This window comes from Lactuca serriola, chromosome 3, assembly GCF_051521515.1.
Source record: "Lactuca serriola cultivar US96UC23 chromosome 3, Lser_US96UC23_V15, whole genome shotgun sequence".
Lineage (NCBI taxonomy): Eukaryota > Viridiplantae > Streptophyta > Magnoliopsida > Asterales > Asteraceae > Lactuca > Lactuca serriola.
Window position 1 is genome coordinate 232494699 of NC_136410.1, and position 26062 is coordinate 232520760.

A 26062-nucleotide genomic window follows, 5' to 3' on the forward strand; every position below is an offset into this window, starting at 1 on the left:
TTCAGGGGAAAATATCTTTTGTAATTATATTAACTACTAGTTGTCTGATTAAAATTTTAGTATTTCATAGCTTTTAACCAAATCAAACTTGTTTGAATAAGTTTTTGTTTGAAGTTTTGGTTCCGAGTTCCGACCCTCTCATTCTAGTTTGTTCTAGTTTATCTGTTCCGCCCCTAACTTCTAATAGAAACTCCTGCTATATATTTGAAACAAATATTCAAGGAGAGTTAAAAATTTGGGATTATATTAAATAGTAATCTAAACATATGTAGGCCCCTTTATTCTATAATTCTGACTTCTCGCTCTTCTTGAATTCTGTCAAGGGATTCAACAATGGAGATAATGTCATCAGTTTCAATAAGCTCAAGCGTTGAGATGTCCCCAATTTCGAGTGGAACCTCTTCAAGATAATTGCATTTCAACAAGACTAATCGTTTGAGATGTGGGAAGTTGATATTAGACGCGTGCCACTGTTGGATATTTAAGTTTTGCAATTTCAAGAATTTTAGTTGTGGAAACTGCTCCTCACAAGTGTCCCATTGAGGTCCCTCAAATGCGTTGTCAAGCAGGTTGAGTTCCTCAGGGTTAGGTAACGACTGAATTATCAAAATATCACTCCATGGAAGACGACACCACAATAATGTAAGTTTTTTAATTGTTGCAGGCATTGTAGAGTGATTCTTTTCTAAGATCAGCTCACCTTTCGGAAAATCTACCTCCATTGATTTCTTTCTGCTACCTGACCCAATTAACTTCAGTGATTCAAGATAAGCTAGCGATTTGAAGTCATTTTCATCGTATGTGTAAAGTGCACATGTAAGCTTCTTTATACCAGGGAAACATTTAAGCCAACATTCAGCTCCATCTCCCAACTTCACATTGGAAATTGTTTTCAATTTCATTGGTTTTATAATAGGAGGAAAGTAAATATCCCCGTCACTCCACAAATGCCTCAGTTTGACCAAGTTTGATATGGTACTTGGCAACACCAATGGTATAAAATCTGTTTTAACAATGAGGGTTTGAAGGCTCCAAAGATTGCAGATTGAGGATGGGAAAGACCTTGAGGGATAACAAATTGCAAGGTACCTCAAGTGAACAAGTAAGGGTATTACATCTGGAAAGTGTTTTCTATTAAGGCCACATTTTTGTAGATCCAAAACCATTAAAAGCATGTATGGATGAATATACTCATCGGAGTTGAAAATCATGGATGTTTTTGTATGAAAACACAAGAGGGATCGAATGCTTGGGATGGGCGGATTAGACAAATTCATGACGTTGAGGTCGTTATATGTGAAAACATGTCGTTGCTTGTGTGTCATAATAACCTCAACAGGATAAGAAGACATTGGCTTGTGTATTTTTAAGCAGAAATTCGCTTTTGTTGCTTTTTCTAGGCATAGCTCCCTCACAAGATCATGAATTGTACAAACTTTGACACCACCATTAAACTTCCTCTTTGTTACAATTAAGAGATTTCTGTCTACTAGATCCATCAGGTAATCTTTGCAATTTCTTCCAAGCTTCTATTTCCATCTTCTAGTATAAATCCCTCAGCCACCCATAACCATATCAACCTTCGCACTAAGAACTTGAAGTCTTCCGGGAACCCTCCTAAATAAAGAAAACAGTCTCTCAAGTGAAAAGCTAAACGATCGATACTCAAAGCTAGTGTGTCAAGGTATCCTTTGTGGGATTGAATAATGAATGAAGTGACCTTTTCAGCAATTTTTTCCCAGAAATATTTGCTCATTACTTCATTTGCTAAAATTCCCGCTACAACAACCACTGCGAGAGGCAATCCCTGACAGCTTCTTGTTATTGGTGATCATGGCGAATTCAACCTTGATTGACTTTATTACTTCCTCATGATCCAGGGATCTTTTGACCACGGAAAATCTAGTGAAACGTCCTTTATTTCTGAAGTGGACATTGGACAGAAAGAGATCCATGGTATCTTGTGCCTCTTCTGCAGCTTGTTTGAATCTTTTCTTGAGATTTCTAACTTTTTCGTCTTCATCTTGGTTGATAAAAAAAATTTGGATCACCGGACAAAGCTCTTCATAAAGCTGTTGGAATTGAGGCCTTTCATACAGAATGGAAGGGCTGTTGATGATCAGTGGGTCATCTTTACAGTCAATCAGCTCCTTCAAGTTATTCATGAACAACTGAAGACCTGCATATGTCATCTTCTTTCTTCCTCTCTTTTTTTTTTCTCCGAAGAAGGATATGCCAAAAATGATGATTGCGTCGCTTGGAGGTTCACAAAGTTAATTGGATATGGTTTGAGTTTGACTTTAATAAAGTTTTCCCGGAAGTTGAAAATGAAAAGGTGTTGCGTTTAGTTATTTCTCCTGAGTCCTGTCGTCGCATTAAAATGTTTTGTATTACAAAATGATTCGGCATAACTCAAAAAAAAAGGGACAAAATACTGAATTTCGGAATTCACTAATTTTGTATTATGTCTCTATTCATATAAGATGATATATTTTCTTATTCCGGTTGCTTGGTCGCATGATGACGTATGAGCTAATTACTAAAGGCTGGGACCCAATATATTAGGACTAGTATTATTTGCAGTTGCACCCATATTGTGTCTAAAATTTTTATATGTGTTTCCTTTGCTTTCTTTTTCCTGGTATCTTATTATGTTTGTGGATTTTGTAATAAAAACCTTCTAAACATATGTTTATGTTTTGATTTATACTACGCAATTTGGATTTCTTGTTTGTTATATTAGTAAATTCTGTATTTCTTTTTGGAAAAAAAAAACAGTTAATTATCTCATAATTAGCGACGGCTTGATGTGGCCAAAGTCGTCGCATTTAACATTAATGTAGCAGTCACTACTCGCTATTTGTCGGAAAATGGCCCGTCATAATCCATCTTTCGATAATACCTTGGTAAGAACAATCCAGTAATGGGCGTAAGGTGGGTCTCACAACCCACCTAATTTTTTAATATTATATAGTATTTGTATCGAAAAAAATGAAAACTACCTTTAAAAAAAATTAAGAACTACCTCATACTATTTCCTCATACTATTTGACAAAATAAGAAAAGCAAATAAAAAAAATAATACTAGGAGACTTATATTTAAATTTCAAAGCAAATGGTTAATATTTTCAAAACCTATCACACATCGGAGATAAAGAGAGAGTTGAAACTGTTTGATGTTATAAAAATAAATTATGAATAGTTATTAAGAAAATTGAAAAAACAACACAACTCCTCTTATATTGTTGGTCGTATAAAATGGTTGTTGTAAATGAACTTTTTAAAAAGTAAAGAGACTCGGTCGAGCAGAGTAGTTGTTTTTTGTTGTTGCAAAAATCAGGTTTTAGGGTTGAGTAGACTAGTTTTACCAGTTTTTAGCTATTCTATCGGTCAGATTGAACTCGAGTTTTTACAAACCGGTCGTGGTTTTTATTGGTTCGACCCGACCAGATATATAACGTTGACTCTTTGGTTTTTCCTTCTGCATTTAATTAGAAACCACGTGTAATTCTATTTTAGATTCCCCATTGAATCCAGTAAAACAATATGTAAGTAATCCATCTGCAGTTAGAAATGTTTTTATTCCTCGTTGATAAACGGTTTCTTTATTTTTAAGAATTTACAAAACCTTTTACTTGACGCTTATAAGAAGTTGTCTACACTTTCAAAGTTGAGATGACACTTAAGAAGGTGCCTCTCCTTCTAACCTATTATATCCATCTACCTTCTGTCCAGGTTGTTCTTGTTCCACTACATTTGTAGTTCGAAAATGTTCTGGATTAAACTACTTGTACATGAGCGTGCACTTCAGACTACATAGCTTGGCTTTTTTTAGATCCTAGTCACTTTGGAACTCGTATGAATTCCAATTACCTAATGACCTCATGAAAATAAAAATAAGCAACATTTTATGGGATGTAGAGAATATTCATGGTGGCAGACGATCTATGATTTTGCGGATTGAGTGATTACCCGTTTCCAAATGCAAAATAGGAACAAAAAGTACCCCATTGAATGAAGAGTGAAATCACACTACAAGAAAATTGCTTTTTAGAGACGACAAATGTTGTCTCAAAAAGTATCAATGTTGTCGCTAAAGGTTAATAGCGACGACGGTTGTCGCAGATAGCTTTGTCTCTGTAGCTCTGTCGCTAAATGTTTCATTTGCGACGACATCGGTGTCATCGCTGAAAGTGATTCGAATTAGAGACGGCATGTTGTCTCTAAAGGTAAAATATTATTCGATTATTTAATTTCTTTTAGAGGCGACACGTTATCTCTATTTGCAAGAAATTATTTAAATAAAATTTTGTTTTAGAGACGAAATGTTATCTCTAATAGTAATTAAAAATTTTAAAATATAATACTTTTAGAAACGATCCATGGTCACTATAATTACAAACATATTAAAACAAATATGTTGTTTCCATAAATGTTCCATAAATATTGACACAAAGAAAATAATACAAAACATATAATTTCATATTTCAATAAAACACTAAATCCGATACATCCAATTTAGCCAAAAATCCATTAAAAGTTTAAAACATTAAACTAACATACTAGATACATCCAGTTAAAACCACAAACCTACAAAGTTTCATAAAAAAAACTAATTATCTTCACTCAGATCTTCGTCATCACCACCATCACCGGATTGTTGTGATGATACTTGATTTGTTGTAGCCAGAAAAGCGTTGTAGTCAAACTGAGGCGTTGGTGTGGACTCAAAAGGTGGGAAATTTGCAAGATTTGCATTTGGAATCACAAGTAAAAGTGCATTAATTAAATCTTGATACCTTTTCCTATTTTGTTATTCATGATGACGATCTGAAGCTTCTTGTGCACCTTGTATCATCTGTTTCATTGTCTCATAAGAAGATGGTGTCGAAGTGTTTGAGGAACATGGCAAACCCGATGGGCGTTTTAACTTCCGTCCAAGTCCAATGTTGTGACCACGACGATCACCAAACACCTTACTAAAGATAGCACCTTCATTTACCACGAATCCATTAGCAGAAGATGATGTGGCATGCTGAGATTGGATTTGCTTTTCTACAACCAACTGTTCCTGCATATATATATTTGAAGAAGACCGGGTATAAGTAATATAATAGTAGATGCACAGAAAAAGAAACCAAAAAACATACAACATAAAGACCCCTGGTAATTTTAAAGCAAATAGAACAGCAATCAACTGGTTCTGTTCTTTCCTACTTCTCAGTACACTACTTTTCTCTACAAACATTGAAGAAATTTTAAAGAAATAAAAAAAAAATTAACCTATAATATAATTTATTGGTACCATTGAAAATCTGATAGAAATTTTAAAGAAATAAAATAACAATCAACATGTAATGTAATTTGTTGGTACCTTTTTAAAATCTGTTTAAACAAGACATGACAAAAAAAAATTCACTTTACTTTGAACAAGCATGTAAGAACTTAAGACACATCTGTAGTCAATATTTCAAAAAGTACTGAATGGTTAAGATACTTACATAAGCTAATCGTGCTTGCTCATTTGCCCATCCACGGTTCTCCTTAAAATGATTGTCATGCCAATTTTCTATTGCACCTTGAATTTGTTTTGTCTCGGGATTCATCTGTCATAAAAAAAAAGTACTATTAATATTAATAGTAAATCACCAATAATTTAAAAAAATGTAGCAAAACTAACAAAATTTACCTTTTTGAATCTTGTATTAATGTAAGATCGAGTTCCATGGAAACTAGAAAACCGCTGTTTTTTGCGATTATCTGAATTTTTGTTGGACCGGTCCTGCCACTTTTGATTCAAGAAAACATCTATTAACTGGTTCCAGGTTTCAAGTGTCAATCTTGAAGGTGGATTTCTTCTCGCTCTAGCCACATTATTACGACCACCCTGTTTTTTAAAATAATCATGCAATTTCCATTTATTATCTGCATACCGACGTGCACAATAACGGTCTAGGCCCACATTTATTCTTTCCCAATCATGTGTGTTGCGACCGATGTCGAAAAAAGTCTACAAAACAAAATAAAAATTAGCAAATACATGTATTGAAATAATATGGAGGGACTTCATCCATATATTTACCTCAACTCGTGGGATTATCGGCGCTTTGACCTCGACAGGAACTTCATCCCAACTCAAATAGTATGGAGGGACGAGAGTACGTACCAAGCTTCCAAGTAAAGTATTCATCTTTGTCCCGTTATCTCCAAGACCATAATATGTACCCTCAAAAGATTTGTCAAATAGTACTGGTAAAGGCCTGTTACCATTGGCTTTCCAAACCGCCTCTAGATTCTTTCCTTTTGATGGACCCCGTTTGTTTTTCTGTTTTGCTGCAACAATATAGATATTAGAAATAACAAGATATTGATAATACAACAAGATGAAATTAAAATAGCAGCTTACAAGTCTCGCAAGATGTAGGTATCCTATTTGAATTCCAACGAGGAGGGTCACCACCACCACCACAATCTCCACCATGTCCTCGAGCCACATCAGCAGACATGACTTCATAAATGTGACCAGAAAACTACATTAATTAACCACAACAATGCTCACGATAAGTATTATAACAGTGCCCAACATGTAATTGGAAAAATTCAAAGGTCATAGCAGTTTAAATAATAGAACATGTTCACTTAGATCAAAGTCAAACAATCACTATTAAAACAAATTAGAATCATGAAAGCCAAATTACAAGAGTCAATCAGAATCGTCACTAGAATAGTAATGGGGTACATGATCACCCTCAACATCATTTGGATTCTTATTTGGTTCATCATCGTCTAGATCAACTTCTTCATCTTCATCGGTGGTGGAATACTCATCATCCAAATCTTCATCAATGGTTGGGATATCATCAAGTGGCTCATCAACATTTTCTAAAGACGCATTTGGCATTTCGCCTAAGTCAACAGTCAATACAAGATTAGACGAATTGTTGTTGAGTACTACATCTATTTCATTAACATTAGTGATATTTGGATGATCCCATACTTTTCGATGATTAACATCTTCTACAACCCTCCACTGTTGGTTACGATTGTTCTTTTGAGAAGGATCTTCAATGTAGAACACCTGTTTTGCTTGTGTAGCAAGAATGAACTGGTCATTTTTGAATGATTCAGAACTAACATTAATGCTGGTGATATTATTTTTAGTAACACATCTCCTCCCCTCAGTGTTGAACCACTTACATCGAAATAAGACAACCGAATAACCATGTAAATAACGTAACTCTACAATATCCTCCAACTGACCATAATATGTAGCATTCCCTTCTCCTGGAACTGAAACCCCGCTGTTTTGAGTGGTGCGGTGAATGTCACGAGAGTGTGTCACAAATCTCACACCATTGACTATACAAGAGGTGTAATAGTTAGCACTAAAATGAGAACCATTTGCCAAAGCATGTAATTCCTCGGTACACTCAGGAGACCCAACTTGTCGCAAACCATACATCTAAAACACGATAAATACAATGAGTTCAAGTGATATATATTTTTTTATTAGTTAGTCTAATGTGTAAATTTCTTACTTTCTTATAAAACCATCCAGCAAATTCGTTTTGCAGATTTCCCTCAGGATTTTCAGACTCAAATTGGCTGCATTATAGTAAGTTTTAGAATGATATAATTTTACTTAGGGATAGTTATAGTTAGATATACTTACCAAATATACGCTCGAATTTCAGAGCAGTTGTTGAGTACATACCACTCGACTGCTTTTCGAACCCTTTCATCAAGTAGTACAACAATATTCTTACTTGTTGGTCGGCATTGTGACTGAAACACAGACAACTGTCTCTTCGGAATACCAGTATCCTCATTTCTGTCAGGGCGATTAAATGCAGTTTTTACATCTTGAAGATACATCGAACAAAAGGACAAAGCTTCCTCTGCTACATAACCTTCTGCTATTGAACCCTCGGGCTTAGCTTTATTCCTAACAAAATTTTTCAACTTCTTCATGTACCTTTCAAAGGGATACATCCACCTAAAATAAACAGGTCCTCCTAAAATAGCCTCTTCTGGCAAATGAAGAACCAAGTGAATCATTATGTCAAAAAAAGCCGGAGGAAATATCATTTCCATTTTGCACAAGATGTTAATTAACCCCTTTTCAGCTTTCATCATATCTTCTACATATAAAGTTCGTGCACATATTTGTTTAAAAAATGTGCAAAGTTCACAAATTGTGGTTGCAATATTCTTATCTAGGTATCCTCGAACCCCTATTGGCAGCAAGCGTTGCATAAGGATATGAGAGTCATGAGTCTTCAACCCTATAATATTGGTACAATTCTCATTCACCTTATTCTTAAAATTTGATCCAAACCCATCCGGTAATTTAACCCTTTTTATGAACTGACAGAATCTTTCCCTATTTTCTGGAGTGAATGCGTACTTCGGATGCGGTTTTATCGTCTTACCATCAGTTTCTTGAAGCCATTCTTCTTCCCGAATCCCCAAGTCTTTCAAGTCCTTTCTTGCATTTACCGTGTCTTTGGATTTATCGTTCATCAACAGTGTGCCCAACAAACTCTCATGAACATTCTTCTCTATATGCATAAGATCAAAATTATGTTTTAGTGAAAGAGAAGACCAATACTCAAGCTCAAAAAAAAATACTCTTTTTGGACCAGTTAAACTTTTTTTGTTTACGGCTTATTTTCACATTGCGTAAACGTGGATGTTTTCCTGGCTTACGAATTTGTATAGAAGCTAGCTGTCGTAATACAATGGCAGGATTGAATCGTCTAGGAGGATCTCTTCTCTCGGACTTGCCATTGAATAAAGGACTTGACCTCCAATGATGCTTAGTAGGTAAGAATCTTCTATGACCTACATAAACTATTTTCCCCTCAACTCTACATGAAGAAGTGTCTTCATTACAAGTAGGACATGCTTTATATCCTTGACCACTCCAACCAGATAGACTACTACGGGCAGGAAAGTCATTTATAGTCCATAAAAGTGCAGCACGCATTGTGAAAACAGTGTTTGTTGCAGCGTCTCTCACTTGGACTCCTTCATCCCACAACATTTTTAATTCATCCACTAAAGGACGCAAAAATACATCCATGTCCTTCCCAGGTGATTTAGGACCCGGTATTAACAATGTCAACATGAAAGAAGTCTCCTTCATACATAACCATGGAGGTTTATTGTATGTTGTTAGAATAACTGGCCACGTGCTGTGAGGATGAGTCAAGTTACCGAACGGATTAAAACCATCAGCAGCTAGAGCCAATCGAACATTTCTAGGTTCTTTAGAAAACTCGGGATATTTTGCATCAAACTCTTTCCAAGCGAGTCCATCAACTGGGTGACACATCTTACCGGTTTCCGACTGCCCGGTACTATGCCAAGTCATCTCTTTTGCAGTGTGTCTAGAACAGTACATACGTCTAAGCCTAGACGTCAAAGGAAAGTAACGTAAAACTTTATGAGGAACTTTCTTTCCTGTTGTCTTATCATCATTCCATCTACTATCACCACAAATTGGACATTTATCCATTGATGCATACTCCTTCCAGAATAAACAACAATCATGCCGACAAACATGGATCGCTTCGTATCCTAACCCTATCTTTCTCATTTTCTTCTTAGCATCATAGTATGAACTTGGAATTTTATTATCTTTTGGGAACGCAAATTTCAGAAACTCTAAAGTTGGTTAAAAGAACCATCGGTCCATTTATTCATGGCCTTCATATGTAATAGTTTTGCTAAGAAGTTCAAGGAAGACAACCAGGTACAACCAGGGTACAACTCTGTTTCAACCTCCTCAAACAGTTCTACAAATTCTTGGTCTACACCAGCTCTCTGTGCATCAGAATTTCCTTCATCTGTAGCAACTTCATTTGTATTTTGCTCCCCTACAAGGTCAATGAGGGCATCAGCCATCTCATTCGTCGTTGGGCCTACTTCATCTAACACCATAGTGTTTACTTCACCATGAAAAATCCATCGTTGATATGACTGTTGAAACCCTTTCCTATATATATGAGCGTGTATTCTATCCAACGTGTGAAACGACATATTCAAACAGTCTGTACACGGACATCTCACTAACCCATTACTGTCGGCATGTTCCTTTGCAATCTCAATGAAGTTATTAAGACCATCCCAGAATTCATTAGAATTGCGGTTTTCCAATGTAATCCAACTTTTATCAATAGCCATACTGTTTTATTATTTTAAGTCAGATAATGCATATACCAACCATAAGCATAATACATTTAGAACAATGTTGGTTGTAAATATTATAATTAGGCAGAAAAATATATTAAAAACTGAGCAGTAAAATCTACTACCTGATCAAATATAAATTATATATCTGAATGTTTAAAACCAAAACGTTTGACAAGTGTGCCTCAATTACTCAATCAAATTAAGAATCCAATTTGATTTAATTATCTTTTTAATGTAACATTAACTACCTGCTTTAAACCAAAATTTTGATAAGTATGCATTAATTACTCAACAAATTTAAGTGTTGGATAATTAGATTTAACTATCTTTTTAATGTGACATTAACCTCCGGCTTTCAAGATTTTTATGATAATATTATGTGAGTTTTTTTTTTCTGACTTTACTAACAGAGACGATGGACTCTTTGTGTGCATATTCAAATGAGTTGTCAGTCAAATTGGGTTTGACTGTGTTAAATATAAAAGAAAAAAACTCACGCATACATGCATAAGTACTATTGAAAAAGAAAAAGAATTAACATCCAATTCTATTTCTCTTTTGTTGATGTAGTTCTTCACTTTTTAGCAATAAGACAATCAACAACAATCTTTTGTCAGTTCTTACTAATTTCTAGTGTTTTTTTTTCAAATTTTAGTCATAGTTCAAATTTTGCTTCAAAACCCAAAACCAATGGCCAACAATGATTCAAAACCTCATAACCAATTCCCCGAGCTGAAGATTATGTTTATAAACTCTTACAACAACCCTAATTTCAGAATCAATCATTGTGTGTGAATAGCACATAAAATTAGGGGATAATGGAGACAGGAACAAATTTGGGACATATGAACTAGAAGCAGAAAACATAGAATACATTTAAAAAAGAAGGAAGACATAGCTTACCGAAAGTGAAAGAGACGCCAAATGGGGGAAGACGCCGGAGATGAGCAGGCGCCGAATGTGGGAAGACGCCGGAGGTGAGAGGACGTCGGAAAAGGAGTCGCAGAGGCTCGTGAGGCACAAACAAAGGGTATAAGGGTTTTTTAGAACAAACGATGGAACACGGACATATGAGACTAAAGCCCAACATATCCCATTTAGATAACTTAAAAAAAATAATATAAATTATATATTTAGGGATGAAAATTTGTCTCTAAATAATAAATATAATTTTGCTACAAATATATTAAAATATTTAAAATTACATCTAAATTTTAGCTACAACATGTCGTCTCAAAAAGTGTATAAAAAACGCGGTTAACCACGAAAATTTCCCGCTTATCTTTTAGATACAAATTGTCGTCGCAAAATATGGAAAAAATTTGAAATTTTCAAAATTTTATTAGCGACAACATGTCCTCTCTAAAAGTGAGTTTTTAGAGACGACAAATGTCGTCTCTAAAATGTTCGTCGCTAAAAGGCTGTTTTCTTGTAGTGTCAGTGATTTATTCGGGCTTTGAGGAATACGACCAATGAAATCAGAAAAAGAATAGATAGTAAACATGATAAGAAGAGACAATAAACATGTAACTACATAACTAACATGACTTTACGATTGGCATATGATCGAATCAGTAATCAATCAAGAACAACCTAAGATGAGCCAAAGGATTGATTTCTATTGATGAAAACTCAAGATTGTTGCAATACAAAATCAGAGAATCGGAAGAACTCAACCCTTCATTTGTAGAAGGAAATGAAAAATCACAACGCAACCCTTTATACTTCCAATATGCAGGTAATACGACTACTACAAATAAACCATCTATAATTAATTTTTCTTAATGAAAATGTATATGTACATACATATTAACATACATGTATGAATTATGATGTATCTATTACTACATGTTCTTCTTGGTCTATAACCACTAGACTTAATTTAGGGATGTTGCCGTTTCTTTAGTCGCACAGGTAAACCATTTTTCATACCTAGAAGAAGAGAGAGAGTATAGGGCGGAGCCACCATCTTTTCCGGCGTTCCACCACCGCCAATCACCTCAACCTCAAACTCATACATGATAGCCACAACCACGGACTTCATCTGCAAGTAAGCCATCTCTTTCCCTAAACACATCCTAAACCCACCATGAAACACCGGATACTTAAACTGATCCAATGGCTGGTATACCCCATTGTTATCCAGCCATCTTTCTGGTTTAAACTCTCTACAATCTGACCCCCATAACTTCTCCATTCTCCCCATGGCGTAGGCTGAGTAATCTGCAAACCACCCTTTTCCGACGTATGTCCCGTCTGGTAGCTTATCATGGTCTACCGTCAATCTGGAGTTGATTGGCACAGGTGGAAAGAGTCTCATGGACTCCGATAGAGCAGCATGAAGATAGTTCAGATTCTTCAACTCATCGAAATTGAGGTTTTCTGGGTGGATATACGCCGATGAAGCCATTAACATAGAAAACTCTTTGTGAATCAAATCTCGACAATGAGGATGACCAGCTAATAACCAAAAGAACCATGTAAGTGCAGTTGCTGTTGAGTCTTTACCTGCAAGCACGAAGCTAATGATAATATCTCTCACAAATTTCCTCCTTTCTTCATCGTTAAAACCCATATCCCAACTTGAAGCCATGAATCTGGAGAGTAGATCTTCATCAGTTTTGGAATCACTCTGTGTTTCTTTAGATTTAATTATATCCATGGCGAACTGATTCACCATTTCAATTGCTTGTTTGTACTTCCTCTCATTACCGATGTTGAAGAATCTCTTCATCTTCCACACCGCCGGGAGAGGGGACATGAACCGGTTGGAGACATGCTCAACTGCGGAATCAAATGCCTGAACAAACAACAGATTGTTCGAGTGCGTTGAATTCGATGTCAATAAACCTGGGTCAACCCCAAACGCAACGTTACATATGTTATCAAACCCGAATTTACGGAGGACTTGCTGTAGATCGAGTAATTCTCCGGCGTCAGCAGCGGATGAAAGATGAGGGATTAAAGATCTGGAAATTTGGGATTTGACAGTGTTGGTGATGAAGGTTCTAAGGGACTTGGTGTTGAATTCATAACTCGCAATCTTGCGTTGGGAGGACCAGATATGGCCGTCGGAATTGAAGATTCCTCTGCCAAGAAGCTCGTGGAGGACGGAAGTGTAACGGTGGCCCTTGATGTAATTGGGGAAGTTGGAGCGGAGAAGGTGGTGGAGGTTGGTGGGATCGGCGGTGCAGATACCGTGTGAGAGGCCGAGGAAGCCGTTGACTTGGAGTGTGAGAGAAGGGGTGGTGGAAAGCATGTCGGATACCCAATCGTGGAAACGGTGGCGGTTGCGGAGGAAACCGATGAGGTTTCCGATGAGTGGGTAGGATTGGGGACATGGGGTTTTGAGTTGAGAGTGGCGATGGCGTAGGAACAGAATTACCGACAAAGATAGGATGACGAGAGGAAGAACACCATAGAAGCTGTCAGCGGCCATTTCATCTACATGTAGTGGATGAGGAGAGCAAATAGAAATGTTTAACTTGATTCTTGAAAAGTTATGTCGAAAGCATTTGGTAAATAAAAAATAAAAAAAATAAAAGAAAAACATTATTAAAATTTTTTGTTAGTGGTTACGTGTGTGGGTTTTTTTAAGGCCTACGTATCTTTTTAAGTTCAAACAGACCTTTCTGGCTGAATGGACCGAAAAGACTGTTTGATTTGCACAAAAAAATGAGTCTTTCCAGTAAGATATGTCTTTCCTAGAAAGCCCCAAAATCATATCTTTCTAGGGGTGTTCACGGGGCGGTTCGGTTCGGATAGTAATAAAATTATGAACCGTGACCACGGGGTGGGTACCTCATGCGCACGAACCGAAACCGAACCGTATTGACAAAAACACCGAACCGAACCGAACCGTATGAAAGCGGGTAACCACGGTTCGGTTCACGGGTACCCAGTAAAATATAAAAAATTAAATTCAATTGAAACTACAAACTCCATTTTAGTTATCTCTTTCTTAAAATTAGTAAGTCAAAGAGTTTAAAAAAACATAATGAAGTTTAAAAAACGTAATGAAGTTCAAATATCATATATTATAAGTTGTATAATAAATACAATAATAAAAATAACAAGAAAAACAAATGAATTTAGAATTACAAAATTGGAGTTGTCAATATGGATTTTTGTTTAGGTTATTGAACTCGTAGATCGATCAAAATAATACTAATGAAATAATTTTTTTTACTTTATATATATATATATATATATATATATATATATATATATATATTATCAAACGGTTCGGTTCGGATATCTGCGGATACGTAAATATGATAACCAAAAACCGACCCGTTGATATCCGGTTTTTTCGGTTTCGGTTTTTTTCGGTTTCGGATTGACCGGTTCGGCTCGGTTTTGCGGTTTTTTTGCACACCCCTATATCTTTCTGGCTGAATGAGCTGGAAAGACAATTATACACCAAACCCCTCCTCTTTCTTTCTTTATTGGATTATTAATTTTTTTTTAATTTATTTTTTATTGAATTATTACTTTTTTTTCTTTATTCAGCACAGTCAATCAGATGTGCAATCAAACAACATGGTTTCTTTCCCAGTCAGAAAACTTTCCCAGACAGAAACTATCAAACGGGACCTAAGACTATCTTAGGTTTGTGCGTCCATTTTTTTGCCTTTTGCCGTTAAAATGTAGACCTGAATATTCCAATATTTTATCTTCTTCAAACATTTTTTTAGCCTAATATATATATATATATATATATATATATATAGAACATCATAGGTGAGTCGGGACAAGTCAATGTGAGATACCGAAGAGCTCCAAAAAGGATTCGATATAAAGTGGAACTGGAACATGTAGGTTTTTTCACAAACCTGATCCTTCAATGAAACAGTGACAATGAATAGAATAAGAAAAAAAACAGAGGGTTTTTACAAGCTTAAAGCTTTATTCGGTGAAAGAAAAAAAAAATAGGAGATATTCCTCAACGTACACAAGCATAAACTATTTAAAATAGAAAAATGTGAATAATCAGCAACTAACTCTACTTAACATGAGACCCGGACTGCATAGCCTACATGGCTTTGATTTATTCTTGCTAACCAATGGAAAAACGTGCATAAAAATTTTAAAAAACTTAATAAAACTTGCTAAACTCAGAATTATAATAACATTTTCCCCTTTAATTCTGAGCTCCAATCTTCTTGATGCCAATCAACCTGCACATTTCATCATGCTTCACCCTGGCTAATGGCTTGGTAAGCATGTCAGCCTTTTGTTCCTTCCCATCTACATGTGTAACTTCAATTTCCCCAATTTCAACACACTCCCTGATGAAATGAAACCTCACATCTATGTGCTTACTCCTTCCATGAAACACTGGATTCTTTATAAGTTCTAGGGCTGATTTATTATCAACAAACAACTTTACTAGAGGAATATTTTGACCTGTTATCTCTGTTAGCAATCTTCTTAACCAAATACCTTGGCATGCTATCATAGTGGCTGCCATGAACTCAGCCTCACATGAAGACAGAGCTACACATCTCTGTTTTTGTGATGACCATGTGACCATGTTCCTATTCACATAGAAAACCATGCCCCCTGTACTCCTCCTATCATTTACATCCTTTGCATGATCACTGTCTGAGAATCCTGAGATTGTGATCTTGTTCTCTCCCTATGTGTAGATCAAACCATGGTCCAGAGTTCCTTTGATGTACCTTAGTATTCCTTTTACAGCTTGCAGGTGGACTTTGGTGGGTGTCTCCATGAAGCGACTAACTACACCCACAGCAAAGGACAGGTCTGTTCTTGTATGGGTCAAGTATCCGAGTCCACCTACAATGCTCCTATACTCTGTGGGATTCACCAAGTCTCCATCTCCTTCCTTGGTTAATGATAACTTATGTTCCATGGGACATTTTGAAGGATTACATTCAAGCATGTGTGTCTTTTCTAGCAATTTTCTAGCATAGGCCTCTTGTTTTAGAGTAATGCATTAGTTTTATTGACATACCTCAATCCCCAGGTAGTAGGTTAGAAGCCCAAGGTCGCTCATTTCAAACTTTGCATTCATCCTCATCTTGAATTTCTTCACTTCTTCAGTTGAGCTCCCTGTCACTAGCAAATCATCGACATAAACCCCAACAATCAGTGTACTTTCACCTTTCTTTTTTGTGTAGACTGAATACTCTTGAGGGCATCTTTTGAATCCCAATTTCTTCAGATATGCATCTAAGCATGCATTCCATGCCCTAGGGGCTTGTTTAAGGCCGTACAGAGCTTTGGACAACCTTAAGACCTTGTTTGGCTCTTCTTTCTTCTCGTATCCCGGTGGTTGAGATACGTAGACTTCTTCTTTTAAATATCCATTCAAGAATGCCGATTTGACATCCAAGTGGTGTACTTTCCACCCATTTGTTCCTACTAGAGCTAGAATTAACCTCACTGTTTCAATTCTTGCTACCGGGGCAAAGACTTCTTCGTAATCAATTCCATGCTTCTGAACATAGCCCTTCGCCACAATCCGAGCTTTGTGCTTGACTATTTTCCCACTTGGATCTTTCTTCAGCTTGAATACCCATTTTAGACCGATAACCTTGCGATTCCTTGGCAAATTGACTAACTCCCATGTGTTGCTCTTCTCAATCGACGTTAATTCCGCTTCCATTGCTCGTGTCCATTCTTTCTCTTTGATTGCTTCGACATATGAGGTTGGCTCTTCATCATTACATGTCAATTGAAGTTCTTCTAGGGGTATATGGATTTCATCTGTGGCCTCATACAGATCGGTGAGTAGCCGATATCACTTTGGAGCTCCTCTGCCGGTGGAGCTGGAGGATGTACTTGTAGATGATACCGAAATTGGGGAATTTTGATTAATGGGAGAATTATGGATCGCTAGGGAATTTATCGAGGTACCCATTTGGCATTCAGTTGGGTGACCAGGGCTATTTTATTGGTCAAAATTGACCCGGTCTTCACTTATCGAAGGCGCATTTGTTTCTTGATCTGGTGTGTCCGGCACCCATTCACCCCAGTCATCTTCATCATCGAACAATCCATCATCAAGGTTGAAGCCTTCAACTGTGAAACTCATCTCCAGTGTTGCCTTGATTTTAGCATTTTTCTCCCACGTCCATTTTCTATTCTCTTCAAACACAACATCCCGGCTAACATACATTTTCCTAGTATCTGGGTCTAACAATCTGTACGATTTCGATCCCTTTTTGATTCCCAGATGAACCAGAGGCATACTTCTATCTTCGAGCTTCTTTAAGTACCCCTTTACGATCTTCATATGGGCTACGTATCCAAAAAACTCTGAGGTGATCGACCTGTGGCTTTCTTCAAGTCCAAGCTTCATATGGAGTTGAATCCTTTAAATCTTTCGTTTGAACTCTGTTTAAGACATAAACATAGTACATTAAAGCTTCTCCCCATAGAGCATGAGGCATTGTCATGGTCTTCAGGTTGCAACGAACCATTTCCAGTACCGTTCGACTACGTCTCTCCACTACTCCGTTTTGCTATGGAGAGTGTGGAGAAGTATAATGCCTCTCTAACCCAGTCTCATTACAATACTTTGTAAACTCATTCGATAGAAATTCGCCACCGCGATCAGTTCTGAGCACTTTTATCTTCTCTCCAGTCTCAGCTTCTACCTTTCCTCTGAATATCTTGAACATATGAAGTGCTTCGTCCTTTGTCTTCATTAAGTAGGCCCACATCACTCTGCTATAATCATCAACAATGAGCATAAAATATATGTTTCCTGCGGGTGTGGGAGGTGTGATTGGGCCACATAGATCACCATGGAGTAATTCCAGTTTCTTCTTTGCTTTGTAACTCGTCTGGGATGGGAGTCTGCTTTCCCATCAAGCATCCTTCACATGGCTGTGTGGGGATTTTCATCTGAGGCACACCTCCAATTAGGCCTTTTTCCACCATTTGCTTCATCGAACTAAAGTTAATATGGCCCATTCGCTTGTGCCACAACCATGTGGACTCATTAGCTTCAGCAACAAGGCAGATTGGTGTATTCTCTTCTAGCTCTATCTTATAGAGTCTATTGGGTGACCTGCGAACCTTCATGAGTAACTTTCCAGTCGAGTCATGCACCTATAAAAACAGGTCCTTGATCCTTATTTCATCTCCACTTTCTGCCAATTAACCTAAACTGATAATGTTACTACATAAATCAGGAATACAGTATACATTATCAAGTTTTCGACTTCCACCATCTTTACATTTGAACACAATCGAGCCTTTTCCATCAGTCCTTACTTTGGAATCGTTTCCAAACTTCACCTGGCCATGGATCGACTCATTCAAAGTTTTAAACTTTGATTTATCACTAGTCATGTGATTGTTGGCCCCACTATCAAGATACCAAACCTTTGATTGATTCAAGCAACCACCCTTTGTTTTCAACTCTGGTTTCAAGTTTTCTTCGTTTAGAAATACTTCCCCTGTCTCTTCTCTTCCATCAATAGATGAGAGTAGCAATGCAGGTTCGTTGTCTTCATGGATCAAATTACTTTCATGACTTCTCTCCTTTCTAGGGTTCTTACATTCTGCAGCATAATGACCATACTCTTGACACCTGTAACGTTGTTCCTTGCTCTTGTCAAAACTGCGTGATCCATGCGTGTTTGAGTTTTTCTGATTATTGTGATCACCTCTGCCACGACCACCTCGACCACCACCTCTACTTTTTCCTCGTCCTCTTCCTTGTGACCCATTAAATCCGCCTCGATTCGATTTGGATTTTGAGTCACCATCTCGATTCTTTTTGTTTCTTTCAGACCACTCTTGATGAGTCAAAAGTAGTTTCCGATCATCACTATCTCCAAACCAATTCATTCTCTCTTCATGCGCTTTTAGACGGCCGATAACTTCTTCCACAGACATCTCGTCTAAATCTCCAAATAGTTCGAGAGTCGAAGCAATTTGAAGGAATTTGATTGGGACTGCCCTAAGTAACTTCTTTACGACATAGGACTCTTGAATCGTCTCACCTAGTGTTCGCATAGTGCTTACAATGATTGTGATTTTTCCTGCGAAATCGTCAAAGCTTGTGACAACCGTCAAATTCTTGTCAAGTCAAAGTCAAATAAAGTCAACAAGTCAAATCGGTCAACCCAATTAACCCTTGTGTACTAGGGCTTACATTAGGTAATTACTATACAACTCGCTATTCTAATGAGAAATCATAAATTGAAAAGTTCATACATCTAGATTTCCTTAACGTAAAACTATGGTAAGTAACGAACCAAACCGATAAAACGATGTTGCATACTCATCAGGAGTGTTCAAGATCCTTAAACATGGCTTAACGGAACTTACGGACCTTGCGTTGCGGAGCCAAGCACTCAAAAAGGTCATAAAAGAAGCCTCTCCCAATCTCTTTCGCTCTATCTTCTGCTATCCCAAATCTCTCCAAGTATGTGAAATCTCTCCCAAATCTCTCTTTGTATGAGAAATCTCTCCAAGTATGTGAAATCTCTTCCAAATCTCTCTTTGTATGAGAAATCTCTCTAAGTATGTGAAATCTCTCCTAAATCTCTCTAAGTATGTGAAATCTCTCCCAAATCTCTCTTTGTATGAGAAATCTCTCCAAGTATGTGAAATCTCTTCCAAATCTCTCTTTGTATGAGAAATCTCTCTAAGTATGTGAAATCTCTCCTAAATCTCTCTAAGTATGTGAAATCTCTCCCAAATCTCTCTTTGTATGAGAAATCTCTCCAAGTATGTGAAATCTCTTCCAAATCTCTCTTTGTATGAGAAATCTCTCTAAGTATGTGAAATCTCTCCTAAATCTCTCTAAGTATGTGAAATCTCTCCCAAATCTCTCTTTGTATGAGAAATCTCTCCAAGATTGTAAAATCTCTCCAAGATTGTAAAATCTCTCCCAAAATCTCTCTCAAAACCCCTTTCGATTTATTTTGATCATTGGAGGGCATCCCGGTACTTGGCTTGATAAGAAACCGCTCAAGGAGGGGTAAAATCTTGGAAAAAGACCCCTTGGGACCGAAGCCTCCCCTTAGGGGCCAAGTCCCTCTTGAACCGAGGTCTAGAGTAGAACCGAAGCCCTAGGAGAAGCCATCCGGAGCCGCAGCCAAGGAGGTCGACCGCAGTCAGCGAGCCGCAGCACCTCGCCTCCGCGACCAAGACCAAGCCACTTCGGATTTGGGCTGCTGATGACCGAGCCTTAGCACCTCCGGTCCTGAACTTCGGATTTCAGCATTTTCTACCCGGTTTTCAATATTTTTAACATTTTAAGCCCATTTTTCATCCTTTTAACGCGGGATTTTCTCCATAAATCATATTTTAACATATAAGACCCTAAATATTCATAATATAAACATATTTTGATGGAAATATTTATTTAAGAATAAAATCTATTAAGTGAGATCATGAGGTGGAGTGTGGATCTTGCCATAATATTTGACACAAACAACCACCCCATGCCCATTCCTTTGACCAGCTATGGTCCTACCCACTACTCCTAGTCACCTCATGGTACATTCTTACTCATTTCCCAGCAAACCCATGTTCAAAGAGCTGGGAAATCCTCTTTCACTCTTCATTTCTCTCATTTCTCTCTCATTTCCACCCAAGGAACAAACACCTTTTCTCTCAAGCTTTCTCCCTCAAATTCGAGATTCAAGGCTGATAATCAAGTTTTCTTACACTCTTGGTAAGTATAATTCATCCTCCTTGTGTTAATTACACTTCCCTTTACTCATATCACAGAATGCTTATACAAATTCCATCAATTTGGTGTTAGATCCTCGTAAATCTCTAGGCATCTTCAAGTGTTCTAGAGTTGAACACTTCTCACCTCCAACACTCATCTACTGAAAACACTCAAGGTGAGTTCATACCCCTATCTTTTCATGTTTTTCATAACTTTTAAGGGGGGAATACAAGTTAAAACACCAAGAACACAACTAAACTCATTTAACAGCCTTCATCAGAAAAGTTCAACTCCATTCACGGACTGTTTTGGGCAACTTAAACATTTTATTTTTCAAAACTGTTTTAGGTGAAAGTAGTTCCAGTTCTTAGCTTTAAAATGACTACTTGCACATCTCTACACGATTTGTCTACAATTTATGGTGATTTTTAAAATAATGCCTATCATTCCATGAGCAAATCCGGACCAGTCTGTGATTATGGACTTTTTCACACAAGTTGGAGGTCATTAAAATTCATAATAAAAATTATGAACAAACTAGACTCATTTCCCAAACCCTCAGAATTTACGGATTCTGATTTGGACCTTTGATGATTTTTCTATAAATTTTCTAAGATCAGTAAAAGAAAATGTTAACAACAGAAAAATGCTATCAATTTCATTTCACCTTGTAACATGTTGAGAAAGGTGTATATCTTTATGTGAATATATGTTTTTTCTTGCAAATAAATGACATTTTGACTTAGTATATAGTCATACATCAGTTAACAAATGGAGTTTGCTAGATAAAGCATAGAAATAACGATTTGTTATAATCATAACACATCTATTACACACAAACATTTGAATAAACTATATTAAAGTATAGTTCATGTACATTACCACTTTTACCCTTGTTTTGATAAACTATAATAGGTATGGTTTATGTTTCCATTAACACAACAAACACATTTCGGAAGGTTTTATTCCCACAGAAAAAGGTTTTACACTCACGCACACCACACGTAAACTTGTTAACTTAAATTGTGAGACATTCTCTTCCCGTACGTCCGAGTGCGGGATCCAAATTCCTGGTAGTTATAATCAGAGTCTCTTGTAGGGAGAACGTGATAGTTGTGTATAGATCTATATTGGGTTAGACACCCCACACCTGAGCTGCATGCAACAGCTAGACCGACAGGTCTGTGGTGACAAGTGTCATTTCAGTTTCGCGACGCCTGAGAAACGTCGTAGTAGGTTCATTCAGTCATAGTATGGTTATAGCGGCTCACATAGGGATTTAACAACACATAAAGTTTACGGGGATTTTCATAAATCAAAAGGGATTTTATGTCGATTTAAAATCACTTTTTATATCAATAATTACAGATATTATTGTATATATTCAATCTTGGTATTTAAGACTACACACCATTCATTACGGGATTTTTCTCAATTCAGAAAGGGTTTTACGCCAATTTAAAACCACTTTTATATCTTTAAGTATGACAAATACTTGTTCATTCTCGGTCCCGACATTTAGGACCACATAACTTCTATAAGGTAAATATTGGATTTTTCTTGGTAACACACAACTCATTACAAAAATCGGTTTCCAAACTCTTTATCTCAAAAACTTATGAACTCACCAACCTTTGTGTTGACACTTTTTCAAACAACTTGTATTCTCAGGAAATCAGTGAAATAGGAAAACCAACAGCATTTTGAGGATGGGACGTTGAATCGTCAAACATTTCATTTTGTCATCATAATGTAATTGATTCGAAACATGTAACATATACTTTGGTGTAACTTTTTCAATTATATTTATGATGGTTGTATTTACTTTGAGCACTATTATACTCGTTGTTGTGATACTATACATGAAGTCCGCCACCCCTGGACATTTCCGCCATCCTTGGTTTGGGAGTGTGACAATGTTTCAAATTCAACTTTCAATGTCTGAATTCGAGCTGATTTCACCTTGTCTGCTCCCATGAACATTGTTTTTAGGGCTTGCCATGCTTCTTTCGCCGTCTTCTTCTCTTCTAACACCATTAGAAGGTCTTCAGGTATTCCCTGATAAATGGCTGCCAATGCCATGCTATCTTTCTGTAACGATCGTCTTCTGAGGTATAAATTTATTTAGATTCTCAATTTTTATTTTGGGCTATAATAGAATTGTATATTGGAGTGGGCCTCTTTGTTTTAGGCCAAGTCATAGCCTGCCCATAAGCCGTACGTGGGGCATAACCCATTCGTTGGGCGTAATGATTAAATGAAGCGCGGGGAGGAGAAGCGTACGCCCAGCGCACCATATGGTACGCCCAGCGTACGCAGCCAGAGGAAAAACCCTAATTTTAGGGGTTTAAGGCTATATAAACCACATTATAGCCTCCTTCCCTGTTTTCCCATCAGCCTCCTCAGTCTTAAGAAAACCCTAATTCGTTCTTATCCTCTCTTTGTGTGTAAAGAAGCTTTTGTGAGTGTTGCAAGGAAAGGAAGTGGTGAAGAAGGAAGGGAAGAAGTTGGAGAAGAAGCTTGAGCTCAGGGATCTGGACTTAGCACCCTCTTGGTCAGCAAAGGAAGGTATAAAGTTCTGAACTTTCTTCCTCTTTCCTTCTAGATCTAGGTTATGGAAGTTTGGACCTTTTTAAGTCCAAAGGTTGAGTCTTGATCTTGTAAGTTGGTTTTGGAGCTTGGATTGCCATCCTTAAGGCTCAGAAACATCTTCCTAGCAATAAAGTTGCAATCTGTGTGGCTTATATGGAACCATGCATGAGATCTAGTTAGCTCCATGGAAGTAGAATGTTATTTATGGAAGTTTGAGCCTTTATGAGACTTGTAAGCCATCAAGTAAGCAACTTTATGGCTTAAGACGTGGAACAAGCTTAGGATCTGGATTTGTAGCTTCTGGATCGGATTATTAAGCACTTAATGAGATTTTGGCTTAACAGGGCTGTACGCTGGGCGTACAAGGAGGTACGCGCCGCGTACAAGCCAACAGCCAGTACGCTCAGCGTACCTTGGTGTACGCCCCGCGTACGCTGCCAGTTTGGGCTTCGATTGTTTTGGGCCTCGGTGTGGGCTGAGTTTCAGACTTAGGGTCCTTGGGCCTTAATGGTCCATCAGAATTCAGTTGCTAAGGACCAAGGATTTAATATTGGACTTGAGTAAGGCCCAATAAAGGGCTTTGGGCCCAATATAGCAAGTTGGGCCATTAATGGGCCAATAGTAAGCTTGGAAAGCCTATCTTGTTGTTGGATCTCCAGAAGTTAGATTATGAGCCAAGATTATTGTGGGCTGGTAGGGCCCATACGAGGACATAGGCCCAATTTATAAAATTGGGCCATTAGTGGGCCTATAGTGGGGCCATGGATGGACTTGGAAGGAATTGAGGGTTTGGGCCATGTTGTGACCCATGCCATAGCAGGGGTAAAATGGTCATTTTACCTATAGGAGAATCCCTATTCTGATTTAGTATTTTATTACCCTTGATAGCCGGGAACCAGCCGGAGCAGCAGTCAGGGATTTCTCATTCAGGAGTTCAGCCGTCAGCATCACGAGGTGAGTTTCCTTCCAGTAGGAACGGGTCTACGGCCACAATGCCGACCCGTTTAGTTAGCAGTCAGTTCCGGACTTCGGTCCGATGCAGTAGTTCAGGGTGCTTGATGTCTTTGTGATTCAAGCATGTCTATGTGTTATGTGTTCCAGACTTCAGTCCGATGCAGTATGCAGTATATGTGTTTATGCTAGTTGATATGTGTTTATACTATACTATGTTCAGTCAGTTCCGGGCTTCGGTCCGATGCAGTTAGTTCCGGACTACGGTCCGATGCAGGGTACAAGGTCCCAGTCAGTTCCGGACTTCGGTCCGATGCAATTTCCGGACTTCGGTCCGATGCAGAGGGCAATGGTTAGTTCCGGACTTCGGTCCGATGCAGTTTCCGGACTTCGGTCCGATGCAGTGGGCAAGGCCCAGTATGTGTTTATATGTTATAGTATGGTATGTGGTAGTTTGGGGGAGCTCACTAAGCTTCATGCTTACAGTTTTAATTTTGGTTTCAGGTACTTCCGCAAGTAAAGGGAAGAGCTCGGGATGATGGCATCGCACGCACCACAGCTTCAGTTTTTGTCCTGGCAGTTGATTTAGCTTTTCATAGATATGATTTGATACAGTCTTGATACAGTTTTCTCGTGATACTTTATTATGGTTTTGAGATATTGACGTATGGGTTTTTATTTTATGGTATTGATCTAATGATTTTATTAATGATTAAACAAAATTTTTGGGTCGTATTTTGGGTCGTTTCACCTTCTTTGATTCAACAAGGGTATTTGCAGTTTTGGGCTCAACTGCATCCCATACACCCTGTGCCAGCATGAAGACTCTCATCTTGATCGCCCATGCACCATAGTTCGATCTTGTCAGCATCAGATAATGGAGTGTAACTTGACCATCTTTCTCACCATTTCCATTGTTGCCACTGCTACTGCTGTTTGTCATCTCTTCGTGAGATTGATACTTTGGCACACACACCCAGGTGTGCTCTGATACCAAATGTAGGTTTTTTAACAAACATGTTCCTTCAATGAAACAATGATAATGAATAGAAAAAGAAAAAAACAGAGGGTTTTTACAAGCTTAAAGCTTTATTCAGTGAAAGAAAAAAAAAGAGGAGATATTCCTCAACGTACACAAGCATAAACTATTTAAAGCAGAAAAATGCGACTAATCAGCAACTAACTCTACTTAACATGAGACCTGGACTGCATAGCCTACATGGCTTTGATTTATTCTTGCTAACCAATGGAAAAACGTGGATAAAAACTTTAAAAAACTTAATAAAACTTTCTAAACTTAGAATTATAATAACAGAACACGAGTACAAGACGCATCCAACTTGTCATGTCAGCAGGGGTACGACAAGGATTGTAAGGCATTATGTTCACACGAGCAACAATATCCAAAACATACTTTTTTTTACTGAGAAACATACTAGAACCGGTGTGGTGAACAGAAATACCCATAAAATAATTAAGGTCCGTCATAGCACATTCCTTGTTGAGAGTAGCTATAAGGCGTCGAAGAATATCCTAAGAAGAAGTCGTGAGAATAATGTCGTTCACATAGAGTATAATATAAGCAAGGGACCAACCGTCCTTAAATATAAATAAAGAGAAGTCACAATAGATTTGAGTGAATCCGATCTGAGTCGC

At 37.6% G+C, this 26062-nt stretch overlaps 3 protein-coding genes and 1 pseudogene across 3 annotated transcripts; all 4 read right to left on the reverse strand.

Moving 5' to 3' along the window:
• Positions 1-278: 278 nt before the first annotated feature.
• On the reverse strand, positions 279-1499 carry LOC145096085 (putative late blight resistance protein homolog R1A-10). Its single transcript, XM_079033855.1, has one exon. It carries the CDS (start codon positions 1497-1499, stop codon positions 279-281), a length of 1221 nt encoding a protein of 406 aa, XP_078889981.1.
• Positions 1500-4461: 2962 nt separating this feature from the next.
• LOC145093683 (uncharacterized) lies at positions 4462-11279 on the reverse strand. Its single transcript, XM_079031896.1, has 6 exons — positions 11101-11279; positions 6407-6530; positions 6083-6333; positions 5690-6010; positions 5502-5606; positions 4462-5071 (listed from the first exon to the last, which is right to left on the reverse strand). The coding sequence occupies exons 2-6, from the start codon at positions 6504-6506 to the stop codon at positions 4814-4816; spliced, it is 1035 nt and encodes a 344-aa protein (XP_078888022.1). The 5' UTR covers positions 6507-6530; positions 11101-11279; the 3' UTR covers positions 4462-4813.
• Positions 11280-11796: 517 nt separating this feature from the next.
• LOC145093684 (cytochrome P450 CYP94D108 pseudogene) lies at positions 11797-13702 on the reverse strand (annotated as a pseudogene).
• A 4628-nt stretch (positions 13703-18330) lies between these two features.
• On the reverse strand, positions 18331-25349 carry LOC145096087 (uncharacterized). The gene is made up of 2 exons (XM_079033856.1): positions 25158-25349; positions 18331-19257 (listed from the first exon to the last, which is right to left on the reverse strand). Exons 1-2 carry the CDS (start codon positions 25347-25349, stop codon positions 18331-18333), a joined length of 1119 nt encoding a protein of 372 aa, XP_078889982.1.
• Positions 25350-26062: the final 713 nt, after the last annotated feature.